Source organism: Pogonomyrmex barbatus, unplaced genomic scaffold (assembly GCF_055798465.1).
Source record: "Pogonomyrmex barbatus isolate J1 unplaced genomic scaffold, ASM5579846v1 scaffold16, whole genome shotgun sequence".
Taxonomy (NCBI): Eukaryota; Metazoa; Arthropoda; class Insecta; order Hymenoptera; family Formicidae; genus Pogonomyrmex; species Pogonomyrmex barbatus.
Window position 1 is genome coordinate 2,849,929 of NW_028297112.1, and position 20,924 is coordinate 2,870,852.

A 20,924-nucleotide genomic window follows, 5' to 3' on the forward strand; every position below is an offset into this window, starting at 1 on the left:
ACCCATCGACAACGATTGGCGCTGCCTCATCATCCTTCCCTCTTCATCATCGTCCTTGGAACATGGTGGACGAATCCTTCATCGATGACAACGACGACTACGACGATGTCGACGAAAACTTCGACAAACATGAAAAAACAAAATATACAAATTTGGCGACAAATAACGCGATCGATGCGTTAATTGTCCGATCGATCTATTGAAAATCATGTAGAGCTTGTCCTATCAACTTACCTCGAACGAGAGCAAGGACAGAGTGGTGCTCATATATGGCGACCGTATACAGGTGCGGAAAAAGGTAAAGAAACCATGTTGGCAGACAGATGTAAAAATGATGATATTATTCATGATGATAATGCTGATGATGATGATGATGACGATGATGAGACATTACACACACACACACACACACACACATATATATATATATATATATATGTGTGTGTGTGTGTGTGTGTGTGTGTGTGTGTGTGTGTGATAAATTTATGTGTGGTGTATCAAGTGTCTAGAACGCGCTTTTGCGTGCCCTGCCATAACGTGAAGAACACGTCGGGATTCCCTTCAGCAAACCCCATCCCTTGCGGTGTTCGATAATGCCTTTAAGAGCAATCAACTTCTGGACTGGCTTCCTCGGTGTCTGCTTTCACCCTCGAAAAAAAATACCCCTTGTTCGCTGCGCTTGTTAGGGGTTCTTGCATCCCTTGAAGGCTCGTCGATGAGGCTGTGCATATATACTACTTAGTGTGCAATTTACTTCTTATAGTTATGGCTGTATGGCTGCCTTGCTTTTAGGGGGACGGTTGGATATGCTTTTAGGGATACACGAGTATTTTTTCGAATCGATAGTTTTTCTGCACTGACTGTGCTTTGTTTTGAATATTTTATTTCATATTATAGGTGAATTTATGATCTGTGCACTTTTTATAAATATAAATAAATGTAATTTTTTACGCCTTTATTATTTTTTATTTTCGGAATTAATTCTTCATATTTTTTAAAATAATATTTAATTTTGATATTTTGATATTTAGTTATTACATCGTATGTTGATATCTTATTATTTGGAAAATTTTATTTGTCTTTATGTACAAATTATAGAAATCTCTATAATAATTACATTTAAAAACATTTTCCCATTTTAATGTCAATTTATAGAAAACGTGTTTAATAATGTAAACGATTGTAATGAAAGTGCGAGTTAATTATTGTCTACAATGAAATCTTTTAATGAAAAGTGTATTTGTTGCAAATATTATATCATTAGCTTCTGATGAAACGGATATTTCATGCAAAATTTAGGTCACTTTATTGTCCTCGTGAAATACGTCAAATTTCGTTAATCCAATCTTGCTGGTGAATACGAAAATTGACGACGGATATTATCGTTATAATGCGCTCGCGCGGCTTTGCATCTTTTTTAGAACACAACACTTTATTCCCCGGCAATTTCTATAGTTTCGTGCAACACCTTTGTTGCGCTTCTTCTTTTGTTTAAACTTTGAGCACAAAGTACAGGAGTTTCTTGAACGAAAAAGATTGAAGGAAAAATTCTTTCTTAAATCATCCTTAAAATATTTTCCGCTATTCTTCCAGTATTCGGTTTTCTCATTCTTTAGTGAAATTTGTTTGCATGGAATATATATTCTCGTTTACGATTGCTAATGAGAAAGAATAAAACACATTGAAAGCATAAAAATATAATATTCTTTAAAATTATTTTTCATTATACACATTCTTATAAATCTCTGAACCTTTAGGTGTTGAATTTCTTGTAAGCGTACGTCAATTCTTTGAAAGTAGGACAGCTTTAATTATTTTATGATTTAGGAGAGAGAGAGACAGGCATCTCTTGTAAGTCATTCTACCAACATTAATAAACACTTTTATGACAAGTCTTTTGTGTATGATGAATTGAAATCAATTTTACTGATTTAAAAATCTATTAGTATTCTTTTCGCCTTTTATATAAGCATAAGTAATGAAAGTTATATTTAACATGTTTTGAAGAAAGATTAACTTTAAATTGATTAAAAAGATGAAGAAAGCATAACCTACACCAATCTATATATAATATTATATATTTCTTATTTACGTTTAAATTATAAAATAATATAAGCGATTTCACAGAAGAAAAGAGAGAGAGAGAGAAAAAGAGAGTTGAGATATATTGATATCTTCTCAGATATATAAATTTAAATTTAGTTGCACTCTTATTTCTGTCCTTGCTCTTTGTACATTTTTTTTAGTTAAGCAGAAACATGGCAGAAAATTTAAAGAGAGCGAGAAGTTAAGACCGTAAAAGGCCGTAAAGAAAAATACATACAACAGCCGGAATAGACCGTTAGTTTCTCTCGCTTCTACTTTATTTTTTTTTTTGGAGTTTCATGACTTTCTTCCGAGGCAATTTAAAGATGTCGGCGATTGAAATAGAAGTTCCATATCTCTTTCGAGATTTTACGGTCTGAAAAATACGTTTGGTTTTGTCGAACGCTTCCACTTTTCTGTTTTACATTTTTGCGACACATTTTACACGTGTGACACAAAAATATTTTTTTTAATGTTCTATAAAGGAGCGATAGAATATGCTGTTGTTATAATATTTGCATATCTCCGGCAATCCTATCTGCTTGTCATACCTCTATTTTATCTTTAATTTATTGTTTTACGGGTAAATTTATATTTTGTAACTAAATATATTTGACTGAATGCGTGACGGATTTTTTGCTAGATATATTTTATAAACTTGTATTTTTAATATTACATAACAAAAATGAGTAACCTAGTATATATAATTAATTAGAAGTTAAATTTAAAAGAGAAAAATAATTCTCCTCTGTGACTTTTTCCTGCTTTATGTACAATAGGTTTACCTTGTATAAAATAAATAGATAAATAAACTGGGAATTAGGCAGTTGTGCATTATCTCACGCAGCACCTAACGAACGTAATGAAAATTAAACAGACCATCTAAACTACCTTATTTGTAACGACGAGGGGTGTTTCGTGCGAAGTGTAATTAGATGTTATGAGAGTGACTATCAAAGGCAAAGGTTGTGCATTTATTTTAGTGGGATTTACTATCGCTCGCTCGCAGCCCTGGTACGTTAACCAAATCCTCGTAAATGTCTACTAAATTTCGCATAAACCAGCGGGCGCGTCAATACAGCGAATAAATTTAACCGTAGGAACACCTTTACGGTTGTCGTCTAAATCGAATGCGTTTAAAGGCGTGGCGTAAAATTTTACATAAATTTTCAATGCTTATTACACGGATCAGCTTGATTAAATCGTCAATCCGTTTTTTATGATTTTCTTTTTCCGATAACAGGCAAACGCGGTTTTGCTGTACTATTTCCCAAATTCTCTTATATTTTTATTATAAAAAATTATTAATGAAACAAATCTAATAATATAAAATTGAGTAAAATAGATAACATAAAATAAATAAATAATTTGTTACAATTGCTATGTATCAACTGTCAATCTTGAAAAATTTAATATTTTATTAAATATCGTAATATAATAAAATTTTTTAATTTTAGATTAGATTGCAAACTTTTTTGATTTCCTTTTGTGCTCATTGCATAACGAGCATTGGCGCAACTATTAAGCAATGCACCTCGAAACAACGCGGGCATTCTATTTTGCTTATATTATGTACATCGATCGCACTTTTTGCATTTGCATTTACATGCCAAATAAATTTATTTCCATCGATAAACAATATATTGTGTATTACCGCAGATAATGTTCATATCACGATCGACAAATTATGTGAAATGGTGTCAAATTGTGTAAAATTATACGTATATTTTATATATATATATATATATATATATATATATATACACAAAATTATTAAAATCTTTTTCAAAAATCTATTTTCAATAACTAAGATACTTCCACTTATTTTTTTTAAATTTTATCAATGCATTAGTTAATTGTTAATTTTAAATATGATAAAAATTTGCAAGATACTCCGTACACGCTTCGCATATTTTCATTTACAAACATCAAAAAGCAAGCTGTTTTATTTCTGTATTTTTCGCGATTCTGCTTTCATGCATGAAATCAGAGAGGCGCCATGTCAATAATTTTTAGTATTCTTATTTGCTCTCTCTCTGCGTATATATATATATATATATATATATATATATATATATATATATATATATATAAGAAGTGCTTATGCGTTTTATCGCGGTTTTATGTACAAATAATTTCAGTTGGTACTACATCGTTCTCAAAGATTCATAATGGGAACATTCTCTGTGCAAGCTGTTCTGCGTTTTGCTGCATTAATAAATTCGTCGGGTATTATTAGAAGAATGTGCCTCGAATATCTGTGGACGTTTATATGCCGTGAGAAAAATAAGCGATGCAAATAGTTTTGTCATAAATTTTATTTTTATTTAAATTCGATAATCGTATTTTTTTTTCAAATGAAAATAACGATTTATTTCGCACTTAATTCGATGTTTTTGTCCTATATATTTTGCTATGATTTTATTATTCTCCAATCGTAAAAGCGAAAACATTACATAATGTTTTTAAAATAGTTATTTAATAAAAAATTATTTTTTTAAATTTAGTTTACTATTGCGTTACACAATTAGTTAATTAAATTGCAGTTAAAATTATGTAATTTTGCTAACATTGATTTTAAACAATAAAATTAACGACAATAATTCGACATTAAATTGTAATTATTTGTATATTTTATACTAATGGATTCACATGAACTGAAATTTCCCCATTCTAAACAGAATGACTAAAAGTACAAAAAAATACAAAAAAATTTATGACATATACGTAATTATAATACATCTGTAAAAAGTTTTATATTTTTTATATAATAAAACAATACATTGCAATCAAGAGCTAAATTTTAAAAATTAAGAAAAATTTTTTAAAATTAAAGATTTAAAAAATTATTTATGTCGGTATTTTGTTACCTGCAAGTAATTATTGCTTGCTTGATTTATTAATAATAATAATTATTATTTGTTTTGCCTAATTCTTTAGAAGAAAATTTAGCGTTTCTCTAAAGTTATTGCTCTAGATTCAGGGTGTTTGCCATATTCTCGATACATACTACTGCATAAGCATCAATTCAATACACTCGCGCGACCTCGTGACATGTCGCGATTTACGCGTGCATGCATGTAACTGCACTGCGGCGCAACACCGCGGAGCCTCGCCTGGTGAAATTATCAGGACTTGTGAAGTAAGGGCATTATTGGACCGGACGCTTTTCCGTCGTGCGATTGCGAGGGATTAATGGTCGCGCACGTGTCGCGGAGGTCGACCCACGCGCCTTAAACTCGTCTAAAATTTACTGCATTGCAGTTCGCACGAGTCCAGTGCGAACCAGTCCAGTCGCTAAGCCAAACAATGCTGAATTTTTAATTTTAATAAAGAAAGAAAGATTATTTCGAGATTTTTTCCTTTTGTCACAATATATTATTTGCGTAATATCTAAATAGATATTTTTCCTACGGATATTTGTATTTATTTCTTATATAAAAAAATAATGCTTTATTGTTAACTGTGTAAAAATTTGTTTTATGTTAAACGTATTTTGGAACAATGGTGAATAACAAAGGGAACATTAACAAAAATCCAGATTCTAGATTTAGATGTTGCAGGAAAGAACATTTCAATATTCAAGGGATATATAAAAATATCTATTGCACATCTACATTGCATAGATCTTCACATGGCACGTGTCGCGTACACAGTACTCTTAAATATTTTTAGAATTGTAGCTCTAAGAAAATACATATGAAATTGGCATATGAGTTTAAATAAGATATGATGTAGATATATATTGGACGTTTCAATCCTCTATTTGAGTATTCTTTGGACCTATTAACAACGATGTAATATATAGATTATATTAAAAATGTGAGATTAAATATAGAAATCAATCGTCAATTGCATATATATATCATAGCTTAATTTAACGGGCACGTCATAGAATTTCTATTATACATTATATCTATTTTATTGTAAACTTAAAATAAGTCTAGAAGAAATAAATATATTTATTTTAATAGGAAGGATTAATTAACAAAAATGCATAACTTGAAACAAAGCTGCAATTGCAATTTTAGAGGTGATTTCTATTATCTTTTAAAAACTGCTTTGATATTTATTAATTTTTTAAAATCTTTTATTTGTTATGTATTAAAAATTTACTCTTATAGTTTACTCTTATAATTTACTCTTATAGTTTTTATAAATATCCTTCAAGTTTTTAAATGTCTTATAATTTCTTAGATACATCTAAAAAAATTACATAAATATGCAATTTCTAAACTTAAGTTTTTGAAATTAATTTTAATCAATCTTGCAGAAATTTCCATAGATTTTATCTAGCAGACAAAATAAGACAAGATTTTGAATCGTCTGGTGATTAATTATATTCCGCTTTATCTTTCTCTATTCGATCGTTATCTCGGTGCGTTCATGCTAGCAATTATGAAATCGATTTGCGATTACCACTACGCTGCCCTATTACTAATAGCATAATTAAACGTCTGAGATAAGATCGATGTGGTGTTATTAATCACGAAAGACGTAGCATAGAAAGTCACGTTGGTGTTAAGCGCAACACATTAGCCGTGCGATTATCGCGATAAAGTTCTGTGTGCGCTTAACGCTCGAGAGGGTCATGCTGCCAGGACGAGCTGTAAAAATTCGACTTAGAAACTATGTAAAGTATGATAGTTACTTATAACTGTTACGTTACGATTCAGGAGTATTCAATTTATGAATGCGCTTGTAAGATGTATAATGCATTTCGCATGCGGCTGTCAACAGCGATCGATCCTTCGCTCACGTCATTCGTCTATCTTGCAAGGCTGCTCCTGCAGACGTTGCAATTTCTGAAAGATATGACAGTTTTGCTCTGAATATTCTTGCACAAGGCGAGCTCAAAAAAAGAAGTTCTATTAATCTTTAATAGTTTACTACAGTTTGAATAATATAATGTGAATAAAAAAATGCGGGCATGATAATTATTATTCATATGTTACGACTGCATTTCAAATAGACATTTATCGCATGTTTTATCTTTATGGAGACTCATGTGAGTCTCTATTCACACGTATTTCTTAAATGTTATATTTAAAATCAGGTTGAAGGGAATTGTTAATTGCAATTAAAGATCAGTTTGCAGAAACAATAATAATTTATTCTTGTTTCTACATGATTTAACTATGGTTTTAATATAAGGTGTTTTTTTATTTACATTTTTTACATTGGGCGCTTTTGAAACTTATCAAATGTAGTTAAATGACATCAATTTTAAAAATTTACAAAACTTTTGAATATACACATGTTAATTTCTGTTATAAATGAAAAATCATTTTTGAGCCCAAGAATAATTCCAGTTACAGTGGCTTAAGCTGCGCGTTTGTGTTAATATGTAAATTTAAATATGTACAATATTTACAATATATGTACATATATTATTATTAATGAAATAAACATGTCATTTTGGTACCAGCAAAGTGTCTTGTTTCGGCTCTGCGCACTGTTTGCTTTCTTCTATCTTCATGTTCTACATTTAATGGAATGTGTTGTTCTTGTTATTGTTGTCTTGTTATTGTTGTTATTATATATCCTCCTTGTTGTGTTATTGTTTGCTTCACACCCTGGTTTCCTCTCGTATCGATTATTTCCGCTCGTATCTGTTTCTCATCCGTCGCATGTTTCTCTCTTTGCACGCGTTCTTTTTTCGTCCTTTTTCCCCCTACGCCCTCATCTCTCAGTCTCTCTTCGTTCTTCCGTCTCCACAGGACGGAAGTTGTCCAAAACTTTTTTCCGACCCCCTCGTCCTCGGAAGATTCACGAGCGCTTTTGCTCTTGAGGATCATTCGAAATCGATTATCAATCCATTAGCCGCAAAGGTCCATTCCAATCCGTAGATCATCAAAGATTCTAGAAATTGCAATGTAAATTCACTTCGCATCATCGACATGTTTGACTTGATTGTGGCGTCGATGATCATTTTTCTTTTCCGAGAAGGACGAGGAATGAAGGGAATGAAGGAAAGAGAGAGGAGAGGAGGAGGGATTACTATTGTAATTGCTTAGTCTGAATTTAGAGATTTAGAAATTAGAGAGCAATTGTGTGAGGGGATAAGAGAGGCGAGATGCAAGTGTGAGCGAGAAAGTGCGAGATGTAAGAGTTGAAAGAAAGCGAGAGTGAGAAAGAGAGAGAGAGAGAGAGAGAGAGAGAGAGAGAGAGAGAGAGAGAGAGAGAGAGAGAGAGAGAGAGAGAGAGAGAGAGAGAGAGAGAGAGAGAGAGAGGGAAAGAATGATAAAGAGAGAGAAAGGGAGGGAGAGAATGAAGGCGAGATGAGGGGAGCGAGAAATATAAGAAGGGAGGACGACAGAAGGAAAAAATTCAAACATGCCGAAATGCCACTTGTTCCAGGACCTAAAGAAGCGCGATTCCCACATCTGCGACATGCAGGCCCTACAGCCACTTCCGGCCCCCACCAACACCGCCAACACCGCGCCCGCCATGACTACTTCCGGTGGGCAGCCACCGCTCCCGGTATCGGAGACCGTTTGAATCACGACGATTACGAGAACCGATCACGATCGTCCGTGTGCGCGATGCGCTAACCACGCATTACCACACCACCACTCACCTCTAAACTCATCGCCGTCCTTCTCCACCTGTACTCGCTGAACCCGATGAACGAACCACGGCCGACCACGGTCGAAGCAACGGTGAGCCATCATCAATCACGATCTTTAAAGGGCGCCGCGCGAATCACCGGAAGTAGTCGTGGATGCCATTAGCCCATGTTACGCGATTTTTTTATTGTTCTGTTTCGGAGGTCCCGCAAGTGACTTTCTCAAAAAAATGTCGCGTGATGATAGTTTATTCATATAGAATTTGCATTTTTACTGTACTGTTTATTGAAAAGTAATTTTCTAAATGTAGTTGAAATCCCTTGGATTGATTAAATTAACGTAATAGAGCAAAATGTGTTTGTAAATGTTTTTCTAACGCGAAGATATATGTAACGTGAAAAAGTGAAATTTAATGTTGTTCCTAAAATCTCGGGAATTTATTTATAATTAATGAGTAATTTTTCAAATTTTGAATATTATTTTGAAAAATTTTACTCTATAAAGAAATTTGTTTCGTAGAGAATTTCTAGAAGATAATGTTACTTTCGCTTCATGTATATGTATAGAGCTTTAGAAATCAAAATTAATCTGTTTCAAATCCCTCGGGTTATATTGATATTTGCTAGTGCAACTTTATGTAAATTACATGCATCGTGATTGCAGGTATATCGTTGACTTTACACGCCATTGGTTTTGTTCATAGAATTTATTCGCGTTTACTTCCGGCAATTCACACTATTACCCTCGAGTATTAACCAATTTCTATAATTTGAAAAATTTTATGATTGAGAAATGATGATTGAGAATTAATGAAATCTCTTCAATTCTACAATTAGAATTGGAGTTGATCTGTATATTTAAAAAAATGGCTTTTTTGCTGAATAAAGATTTTTAAATTTTTAAAAATTATATTTTGTTTCAATTTTGATGTGAGATCTCTAATTATCAAGCTACAGATATTTTCAAATATTTAAAAGAATATTAGAAATATATTTGATGTAAAGTTTCGAGTTTTTCTTTATTCTTAATATTTTTTTTTTTTTTATTTAGAAGTAACCTCTTTGTTTCTTTTTTTTTTGTTAAAATATCGCGGAGATCATGCTGAAGAGCAAACCAATCGAATCGTTTGGAGGGGAATTGACGATTGAGACTAGTCAAGAGGAAGGGTGATTTATGATCGGCCAGTGGACGTAAGACAATTTTCCGAGATTACGTTCGCTTCGTTTGCCATCTTGAAATACGGCATGAAGCCGAGAGCGGCCGTTCGCGATTCGGGGCTGCCGGATGAGTCCTGAGTGCAGGCAATTTTTCTGGATTTGCGTCGGCTTTCCCTGACGCGGCCTAGTTTCGTCGTGGAAGCTCGCTGAATCGAGCTACGACAAAGCAATCTTTTCCGGTGAACCACGCACGAGTTCCCAATAATACGTATTCTAATATAAATGAACTGGATAATTGAGAAAGTATACGTGTTCAGAATTCGATAAAATAGGAATTTATATATAAATTTTGTATTCTTCTCACGAAAAAGATTTATTTTAAAGTAAATATATATATATATATATATATATATATATATATACGTTATTTTATTTCTTCGTATTGCAAATGATGTATTTCTCGAGGAAAATGAAATGGATTTTTCCTTAGCAAAAATGCCGCATTATTATCAGTATTTATTATCAGTATTATTATCAGTATAGATAATTAACAATAACGTATGTTTTATCATGCAATTTCTCAATCATCATATAAAATATATATATTTTGTAAATTATTTGCTTTAATTTATCAAGTGTGATAATTATTTTATAATTGCAATAAAGTGTCAGTAAATTATTGTGTGACTCCTTGATATTGTTGCAAACTTGCGCGAGTATGAATTTTTCGCGCCTTTTAATTCCAGTAATAAAAACGAGCCGTTCGCCACGCGAGATGAAGATCGTCATCAACGGTTCAACGGCATTCCGATCTGCAATTTCATAAGCGGATTGATTCACTCTACCGAGAGGACGGAACGATCGTTTGTTATTCGGGATCTACAGAGGATCTAGGAGGAAGATCCGGACTTCCGTTGGACGTCCCCTCGCGATCTACGTCATCGCGATGCGAATCGATTACTATCGAATCGAAACGCGAGGATCGACGCGCGGTTCCTCCTTTGCGATCATAGTTCCATTAGATCATTTGCGTCGATTCCGCAGATTTCCATTCGAAAAACAGAAAAATGTCTCGTTTTAGCAACGCGCCTCGTTACGCAATCGCATAATCGGTTGCGTGCTGATTGGATTTCTGTAGGGAAGAGAAAGCGTGGAAGTTCTTCCTGCGGAAATTTGTTCACGGCATCGTGATAATTAATTGATTTAATTGATTAAATCGCGCCGACGAGCGACGAGATCGCAAAATGGGTGGCCCAGGTGCAGCTGAGCGCGATTGCGATTAGGGTTGCGCAATTATACGGGATTTGTCCGTGCGGGATCGAGTGTCCTTCGAGGGTTTTCGCATTATGTTACTTCGCGTCAGGCCGTCCTTTAAATAATGTTCTTTCAGTGATCCTTGAAGGGAAAGAGGAGACATATTATTTCTCGCGTTTGTTCAAATGGTCGGAGGATCCATTAATCATGTCAGAATTCTAGAAGTTCACTTGCGCTATCGTAGCGGCGTTACTTGATGACTTTTAATGCTTATTACATTGATTATGAAAGTTATGAATTTATATGAATTTATATGAATAATCGTAGTTGAACTGCGGCTCGTATTTATTTTTAAATACAATTGTTTGGTTCTTGTCTTTGTAACTATCATATATGATATGACGTAACTATATTCTTGTCTTTGTAATTATCATATATGGTATGATACAATTATAATTCACAATCAGGCAGTATTTAACGGTAAGTAGTGACAAGATAATAAACCTAAGCATTTGTTTAAGAATTACATTATTCAGAATTGAGTTTATTGATCAAACTTTTCATTTTAATCAGAAATGGAATTTTGTGATCACGAGGATCACTTTCAGAGAATAAAACTTTCAAGTGTTTATTCAGTTTTAATAAATTATATGAATTTAATGATTTTTAATATGTATTATATAAATTATTATACGCGAAGCTATATGTATATATAATATATATGTATTAATCGTTAATGTAAAATTAAATGAAACCGATAATTTTTAATATGTTATTACAAACGTTTCTATAATCTTAATCTTCTATAATCTCAAGAATTCTTGAATAAAATTGTATACAATCAAATATTTATTGCACATTTTACACGTTTGTATCTCGTTATTTACTACTTCTGAATATCATTTATCAATATTAATATTTTTAAACATCCTTATAAACACAATGTCTTATATAACATTTTATTATTTATTGGATTATATTTAAAAAGAATAATATTAATTTAATAATAGTTAAAAATTATTATAATATATATAATTTAAAAGTACAATACTGTTGAAAGATCCTATAAAGATTTGTAGTATAAAATTATATTGTTAAAAGTTCTTATAAAAGTCTTTTTTGCAAGAACTTTACAGTGTACTGTTATTCATTTGACATGTTAATAGAACTACGACGACAAAAGCGACGACAGATAATATGAAATCAGGAGAAAGAGAGACAGAACATATCAAAAAAGCAAATACGCGTGGGAAACATTAATTAATATAGAATTGATAAGACCCTTACGTCATGATTTATTAAGACTGTTATTTTAAAATAATCAGTAAAAGCAATTAATTAAAGCAAGTATTGGGAAAGGAAAGTTGGAATTTTACGAAGAATTTTATCATTTTGATACATACGATTAATTCTTGATTTATTTCCTTTTCCTTATTTTCTTTACGTATATATATATATATATGAATTTAAATGGATAACAGTTCTTCCCTCATTTTCTCTCTCTCTCTCTCTCTCTCTCTCTCTCTCTCTCTCCTCTCTGTGTCTTTCTTATATTCTTACTAATAAGTAAATGTTTCATTTTTTTTTCATTGAGATATATATTCAAAAATCTTAAGAAAATATAATATCTTGTCTCTTGTATGTTTAAAAATAATTTAAAGTTGATTGGATCGATATAAATATTGATTTATCGGAATTCTTGCGACATTTATGTTTTGCATCAAGATTGACATGAAGTATTATTTGCAAGGGGGTTTGACGCGACGTGGTTAAAATGCGATTACGCGAAAGAATGTTAAAATGGAGGGACCTACGTACCTTTGTACTTTAACTTAAGATGATGCCCTCGTTCTTTCAAAGCTTCGTGACCGACTTTAGTCGATCGCGACTCTTAGACAGTAATTAAATTGAGATATCGTTTATTACGGTGTTATCGTTATTGTTGCCCGACTGTAGCGATTGATCGTCCGCTTTCTTTTGCTATTTGCAAAAGAAATTTTCTCTGAGTGCTACGAGAACTTTATCAAAAGCAAAAAGTATCTCCTTTTTATTATATTTTTATTATATTTTTCTTTGAGACGTGATTTTTAAGAGTAAAGTTATACTTTGTATAATGATATCAATATTAGAGTTATATCATAAATAACTTTCTGAGGAAGTAGAAGCTACGACAATTTTAATACGCAGCATCAGAAATATTTATATATTTCTGTATTTAATATATAATTGATTTATTTTTATTTATGAAATATTATTATTTATTTATGAAATATCAATTTAGCGAACTTTTTAAGGCATTTGAGAGAATACAATATTTGTGAAATTAATATTATCAGAATTTATTATATTACAAGAGCATTAAAACATTTTACATTAAATAAAACATCAAAACGATGAATCGCATCAAATTATAATTATTTCTATTATCGCGGACGATTGAATGATGCAGTCAAATGTGCCGAAAGAAATGAAGGTGAAAAATTGGATTATCGTGTGTGACTAACAGAAGTTGCTTAACGATAACATGACTCAATGTAAATATTCGTGGACTGTAACAAAAGAAGAAAGAGGTGAATGCACAGTCTGTTGTCTGTAATAAACCTTTGTAATTAATAACGTAATTCGCCGTTGAACAAAAGATTTTAACAGGAAGATAATATAAATATGTATAGAAAGATTATATTATATAACAAGTGCAAAAATATGAAGAAGGAAATATATTATATACAAATATAATATAATGAGAATACACGAAGAAACACATACAGGATACACACATGACATGCATATACACACCTACAACTCCAGCACCCTCGTGTCGCGCAATAAAATAAATTCTAAATTGTTCCGTATTAGAATGCGTGCCTGAGTGCGTGTGAAGCCAAGAAAAAAAAATAAAGAAAAATGATATATATATATATATATATATATATATATATATATATATGTATAGATATATAAAAATAATTGTATACAAATGAAGAGATTGATAATGTCCGGTCTCTCGTTTTGTCCAAGAGGTACCAGTAATACTTGAGATAACGTCAAAGAAGATGCGGCAATTTAATTAAGATATGGTAAAGGCGAGTCTGATGGGAGGAAGATATCGCAAGAATTGTCGCATGGATTTTCAGGATTAGCTGTTAATAATTAATTTTATCCCTCACGGACGATCACGCGCGAATACTTGTGCGATCCTCTGGTCTGCATTTTTATCAACAATTAATTTATCCATAGGATGTCATATGTTTTTCGTATACGTGTGCCAAACTTACGGAATAAAGTTACTTTTGAAATGATGAACTTTGAAATGATGAAACGACCTCCTTTAATACCACAAATTTCATTTGTTTCTTAAGTTAAATAAAATCATAATAACAATAAATTTAATTATTTAATTTATTATATTAACTGCATTGTATTTGCTTTATGACAGTAGATGATAGAAATTGATTGTATTGATTCAATGAATAATTTCTTTATCGATATTATTTATTATAATTTTCAATTCTTTCAAGTTTTGTAAAAGAAACTTTATATTCTCTGGAATTAATGGAATTTTTTCATATATACATGATCGTAATTTTAATTTACTAAATGATTCATTTGATGCGCCTGGGATGAACTTTCGTAGAAATCGATGTCGGGAGAATATTGAATTAGTCCGATTAATTTAATTATCATGCTGACGTAGTTTGGATATAACATCGGAGAAATTGCCGACACGGCGGGTCGCGACGTAGTCGATCGTCCTGTGAATTAGCCTGTAATAAATAAATACATCGTAAATAAGTTAAGCATGCAACTAAATATAAAAAAAAAATTTAATAGAGACTTTTGTTGGTGTTGTGACTCGTAGTGCGTGTATGATGTGCATGTGTATAATGCGTATGTGAAGAATTAGCCGAAAAAAATGAAATTTCGCGAATTTTAAGAGTTTTGCAGATACAAATATGTTGTTTTTTTGTTTAATGAAATGATTAAAATTTTCATTATCGTAATAACTTGTATTAATTATATTAAATATTAATAAAATATTAATAAATTAATTGTATTAAATTGTATTAATTTTTAGTAATCTTTTTTAAAGAAAATTTGTTATTTTTATTTTATTTTCATTTTTCCACAAGATTTTGTTTTTTCTTATAAAGCTTTGAAGAGAATTTGATGACATTGAATTTTTGTGTAAATATCTGTATTTATATTATATAATAATTAATAATTTATATAATAATTAAATTACTAATACATATTTTTATTTAAAAATATAAGACAAGACAATTTTTTCTTTTTTTAGAATTAAATAATATTCCGTAAATTCGCGACATTATATTATCGGCACGTAGTGAGAGAAAAGTAAGTAATTGCACATTGTGCGAATGTGCAATGAATAGCATGATTTCACAGTGGTATTATAAATAAACAATATCAACAAAAGCAAAGAAGCAAATATATTAAGAGAAACAACACGAGAAGTAAACCGATAAAGAGGATGATAAATGAGAGAAGTCTTTCAATTTACTACTGTACTGCCAATATTTTCCGAAGCGACATAATAACTTTAATAAGGATATTAGAGTGAAGTATAACAAAAATGTGCATTAGTCAGGGACTTTTCTTTTCATTTCCTTTCGCTGCTCCGAGCTCTTGTGGTTTCCATGGAGAAAGAAAACATCTATAACATCAAACGTTTTGATCTGTATTATTAAAGATCGAGAGTATTGAAGGTTATAAAGAGGATAGAAAGGAACGAATTTATGTCACTCAGCAGCAAGTCTGCGATAAATATGCAAATTTCGGTACTGTAAATAAGCTAGCGTGGCATTTGTGAACGTTAAAGAAGAAAACGGCAAAAGTTTTATTTTGATTGAGATATATAAAAAAGAAGAATGAATTGTAAAAGAGGAGTAATATGATAAAATTATGGGATGTCAATAAATTTTTTATCAAGTTTTATCAAGAAATCTATATCTGATTTTAGTTATACATGATTTAAATTTTTATTTGAACTCTTGGCTTACTGTTAAGTGACATGGTTTCGGAATAGTTAAAGTTATATCTTTTTTGCACGATCAGTATTATAAATGTCAGTTTATAATCAGTGAGCGTTCTATTTACAATTGATTGATATGATTTTCATAAGATCGACGATATAATTAATCAGTCAACGTCAAAAACTTTCTCGGGGTAGCGGAGGCTCTTCTTACTTGTTACTTTTATTTAATAACAAGAAATAAATTAATTTTTATGCGCAAAACTAACAAACTGATAAAGAAATATATCAAGAACTCATAGCAATGATATTTGTGATAATACTGAATAGAGAAGAAAGAAAAGGATTGCCGTGAAATCATTGTGAACTTCCGAATTTTGAGATAATCGCGATGTAATTACTGATCGTGCGAGAAACAAAATTTTCGCTATATCGTAATCGTAGAAAATTTGTGAGTGCCGTGAATATATTTGCAGATGATAGAGAGCAACTAAGTTGCAAAGATCTGCTCGTACCTGGACATTGATTCTTCATAAGTATGCGACCTCTTTTCTTTTCCTTTCTCTTTTCTTAAGCAGGACGCCGTCCATGGACTCGTTGGCAAGTGCCGATAATTGCGTTGACGATTAAGCGAGCGATTGAAGGGCCAAATGAATGGAGTTGTTAGATAATATTTTCAATTATTCGTTATTGATTTTCCAGAGAAAATTGAGGATTATAATGCACCTTAATATTGTATATTATAATTTTAAAATGAAAATTTTAAAAATTGAAAAGTTAAAAACTGTTTTATTAAAGTTATTTTATCATTTTATCATTTTATTACTAATAATTTTGTTAATACAAAAATATGCATTAAAAAATAAGGATATTGGGATTTTTGTGTTTGAATAACATGAGATATGAAATATTCCTTATTTAATTAAAAAAGAACAAATGTATGAATCCCAAATATAATATTATTAACATAGTGTGTTTTACTTTACTATACACAACAAATAATACTAAATAATAATATTACTGAATATTAGTAATAATAACATGTATAATTTAACGATTAAATTTTTGCAAAAATGATATAACTATTTCGTTCACTTAGCTCTTCAATTATTAGATCGCACAATCTCTGTCTGTTAAATACGAGAAACTAAAGGTCTACGTACATACGTACATTTTTACGTAAGTACAGATTCACTTACACATGACTGTGCGATGCAGCAAAGCTTGCGTTGCATGGTGAAATGCATATATTTCTAGGTCAGACTAATTAAATCAGAAGATTACGACTCTTTGGGACGCGATACGACTGACGCGTCGAAATAAATGCGCGCATTGCGTTTTCACAGAACGCCTCACTATAACTAAAAGTTATTTTATTGCCAACTTCGTGACTATGTTACAGTTAGAAGAATTGATTTTTTTCATTTATAACATGATTCTTTACCCTTTGAAAGAAATTTAATTAAGAAATTAATTGCAATGAAATATTTAACACAGCAGGCAATTTTAGCGAGTGAGATTTTCAACAAATAAAATATTTGCTTTAAATTTGTTAAACAGTCAGTTGGTCCGACATCATAAAATATTTTATAATGAGTATAAGCGATTTTGTATATTTTTTAAACGTATTTCAGAAATGCTGCTGCAAATCAACCGATCATATCTCTGTAGGATTTATGAAATCCCTGAGTGAGAAGTCATAAATTTAGAAAAGATATTATTATTCTTATTTATGTGTTACATTTATTCGAAAAAATATATAAATTATTATGTAGAATGTTCCCCTCTTGTTCGAATGATGGAAAGCTGGCTTTCCAAGGTCCACGAAGAATTAATGAAGTCGATCGCATCGGACGATACATAATATAAATACAATAATAAAGAAAAACTGTGTTATGAACAAAAAACGTTTTTTTAACGTGAGAGATTAGTTAATACAAGATATTTCACTTTTTCCACATATAATTATATTATTTTTATGTGTAACGCATGGCGATTTTGTATTCTATTATTATTATAACAGAAATGGAAATGTAATGAGATATTATAATAATAATGCGTTCGCAAGCATTCGAAGCGTTGGTGAGGAGCGGTGGAGCTTCGATCTTCTGCGTCCGCGAACAAATTAAAATTAAAATTAATATTACGAGGCAGGAATGAATTTATTCGTGATCACGATCTCTCGTACGACATTGTTTCTGACTATCTTTAGACATATATAAACGTGATAATTATTGTCTCTCTCTGATCAAAAGTTCGAGAAATATATCGCGTGACTAGGCCGTCGATATCATTATTTGAGTATTGGAGTTGAGAATAATTAGGAGTATAATAATTCGAATACTTGAATAACGATTACGCAGAACATCCGAATATCAATCAATTGATGTTTTAAGCATCTTATCGATAATTTACAAATTATTATTAACGTTATTATAAATTATGCTAACAATATAAATATTTATGTGTAATTAAAGGTAAGTTTTATATCGTAGTATAGATGAAATTAGTTTCTATAAATAGCGTCATAATACAATTATTACAATCGTCATAAGATTTGTTCTTATTTTGCATCTGTAAAGTTCCTATTTTGTTATCATCAACTTGAAGAATTCGTAACGCATGTTATTCGCAACATTCAAATGTGCAACACAAATATGTGTTAAGATATAAACCTATCGGATATTAGAGCAACGACGGCCTGGCAGAACGTCGATGTATCGATGATAATGATATTTTTAATTGAAGCGTTTGGGAAGAAATTGCAATATCCTGATTGCTGACAATTGTAATTAAAAGTGAAGACGTTTTAGCCAAAGATGTTGTCCATCTTCGGTAGCTTCCACGCCTTACTCAATGAGGAAATAAACTAAAATTCATACTTCCAACTCAATTTTATTATCAACTTTGCTCTCCCGTTTGTAGAAATTTTCATCTCAAGAATTATATCGCTAGCGATTTAATATTATTTAATTCTATGAGTAAACTGTTAAATGAAAAACGCATATGTGAAAGATAATTAGAACGATAAATTAAAACTCAGAATTATAGCCGTATTTTATTGCCACTTTATTTCTTCGATATCGAGATTTGTTTTAGCATGCATCATGCTGCTGATAATTAAATTCTTGTATCATTCGTAAATAGCAGAGGTAAACGAAAAGATAAATGAAGAGATAATATTAAAGATAAAACTAATCAGAAAGAGAGAGAATGAGAGAGAGAAAGATAGTTAACATTTATAATGCTGGTTTATTGCCAACACCGCGTTTGTTAGCAAGAAACAAATGCTCTGTTGTGTTTTTCGCGAGAATTATATGACTGGCAATGAGAGATTTTATTTTTGCATAATTCTGTAAATTAGAAGAGATCAGAGATAAACGATCGAATAAACCAAAAAGTAATTACAAAAGTAATTACGAGGATTCATTGAAATGAGGATTTATATCACTAGTTATTATCGTTCCTATGAAACAGAAATGTAAGAAAACTAACGTTTCTCGCAGCTTTTACCGCGATTAGATTTTGTTCGTTCCAGATTAAACACAAAATTGAATCAGAAGATAGACAAAAGCACGGAGTGAAAGAGGAGAAAGCAAGAAGTAAATTATAACCGTGATATTCATAGTTTGAGTTTATTGTCTCCAGAGAGAAGTACTGTGTTTCCAACAATTAAAAGCTTGCTATTAGTCTATGTTTGATCCATATAAATACTTTTGAGCTTTGACCTTTTTATTCATAGAGATGGCATTATTGTTTTAAGAGCGCAATAACATTGTTCAAAACAAATTTTAAATCATATTTTATTTTATCTTAGGTAATTGATTGTTTGATGATCTTGTGTTGTTTGACATTTTCAATCGAGAATAATTTGAATGTATTGGATTAATTTGCCATTTTTGTTTAATAAAAATGCTAAAAATCGAATTTGAAATAAGAAAGAACTCAATAATTTTCTAAATATTAGTTTAAACAGTTTTGATAAATTAAGATTTATAAATACAAATATTATAATTGAACATAATTACAAATTATTTTATTTATTTATCAAAATATGCAAATTACATTTTGATAGGAAATTTTTGATTAATATTTCATAAATGAAATATTTCATAATGTTTTGCTAAGAAAATAGTAATTCTAATCGCAAATTCGAGGAATAGCGCTAAAGAAGCGAGAAACTTAAATTATGATAGTTTACATAACTAACTTTTGCAATTTGGAGTTTTGAACGTAACAAGCAGCTCTTTAATCCATTCATTATAAAGTTCCGATATTGCTACACATGACATTATCGATATATTACTTGATTTGAAGCAGTCATCTAAGTAGAAATTGATTAAATATATAGAACATTTATGTATACGTATATATCGGATAATCGAGAACATTTCATTATCATTCATTCATTATTTCATTATTATTCATTTCATTATTTTACATTTTATGCGTTATTGTTTAAATCGGTAATGGATTGAATTAATTTATGAGAAAATGATGTAATTTAAACGATTTAATCCTTTTAACTGCTTCATTAGTACACAATTTTGTATAATGCCATCTGTAGCAAAATATAACGCGATATTTTACATTAATGTTTTCATAAAAATATTTATTCTTATAACAAACAAAAGATTACAAGAAAATTGAGATATAAGTTAATGACTCTAAACATATTTCAAGGATTATCATTATTACAACTAAATTCGACCATCACCATCATAATAAAAATTGTGAAGTTATTAAACAAATTTTTAATTTGAAAAATAATTTAACAAGAAAAATTTATTACATTAATAATCTATAAAATTTTAATAAATTTAAAAGATAAAATAAATTTTTTTATTTTAAAAGGTTTTAAATGTA

General features: G+C 30.6%; 1 protein-coding gene across 5 annotated transcripts in view; it reads left to right on the top strand.

The window, feature by feature from the left end:
• Shal (potassium voltage-gated channel protein Shal) overlaps positions 1 to 20,924 on the top strand; it is a 107,736-nt gene that overhangs the window by 82,294 nt on the left and 4,518 nt on the right. For 2 of the 5 annotated variants that reach the window (XM_089073944.1, XM_089073945.1), the window contains 2 exons: positions 8,446 to 8,747; positions 10,558 to 18,946. The exons of 1 other annotated variant lie outside the window; for it this stretch is intronic. In XM_089073944.1, coding sequence (XP_088930070.1) covers positions 8,446 to 8,586 — 141 coding nt within the window. In that variant the 3' untranslated portion in view covers positions 8,587 to 8,747; positions 10,558 to 18,946. Of the gene's footprint in view, positions 1 to 214; positions 299 to 8,445; positions 8,748 to 10,557; positions 18,947 to 20,924 lie in introns of those variants that run through there. 2 more of the 5 variants (XM_025217935.2, XM_089073948.1) reach the window with 2 other exon arrangements.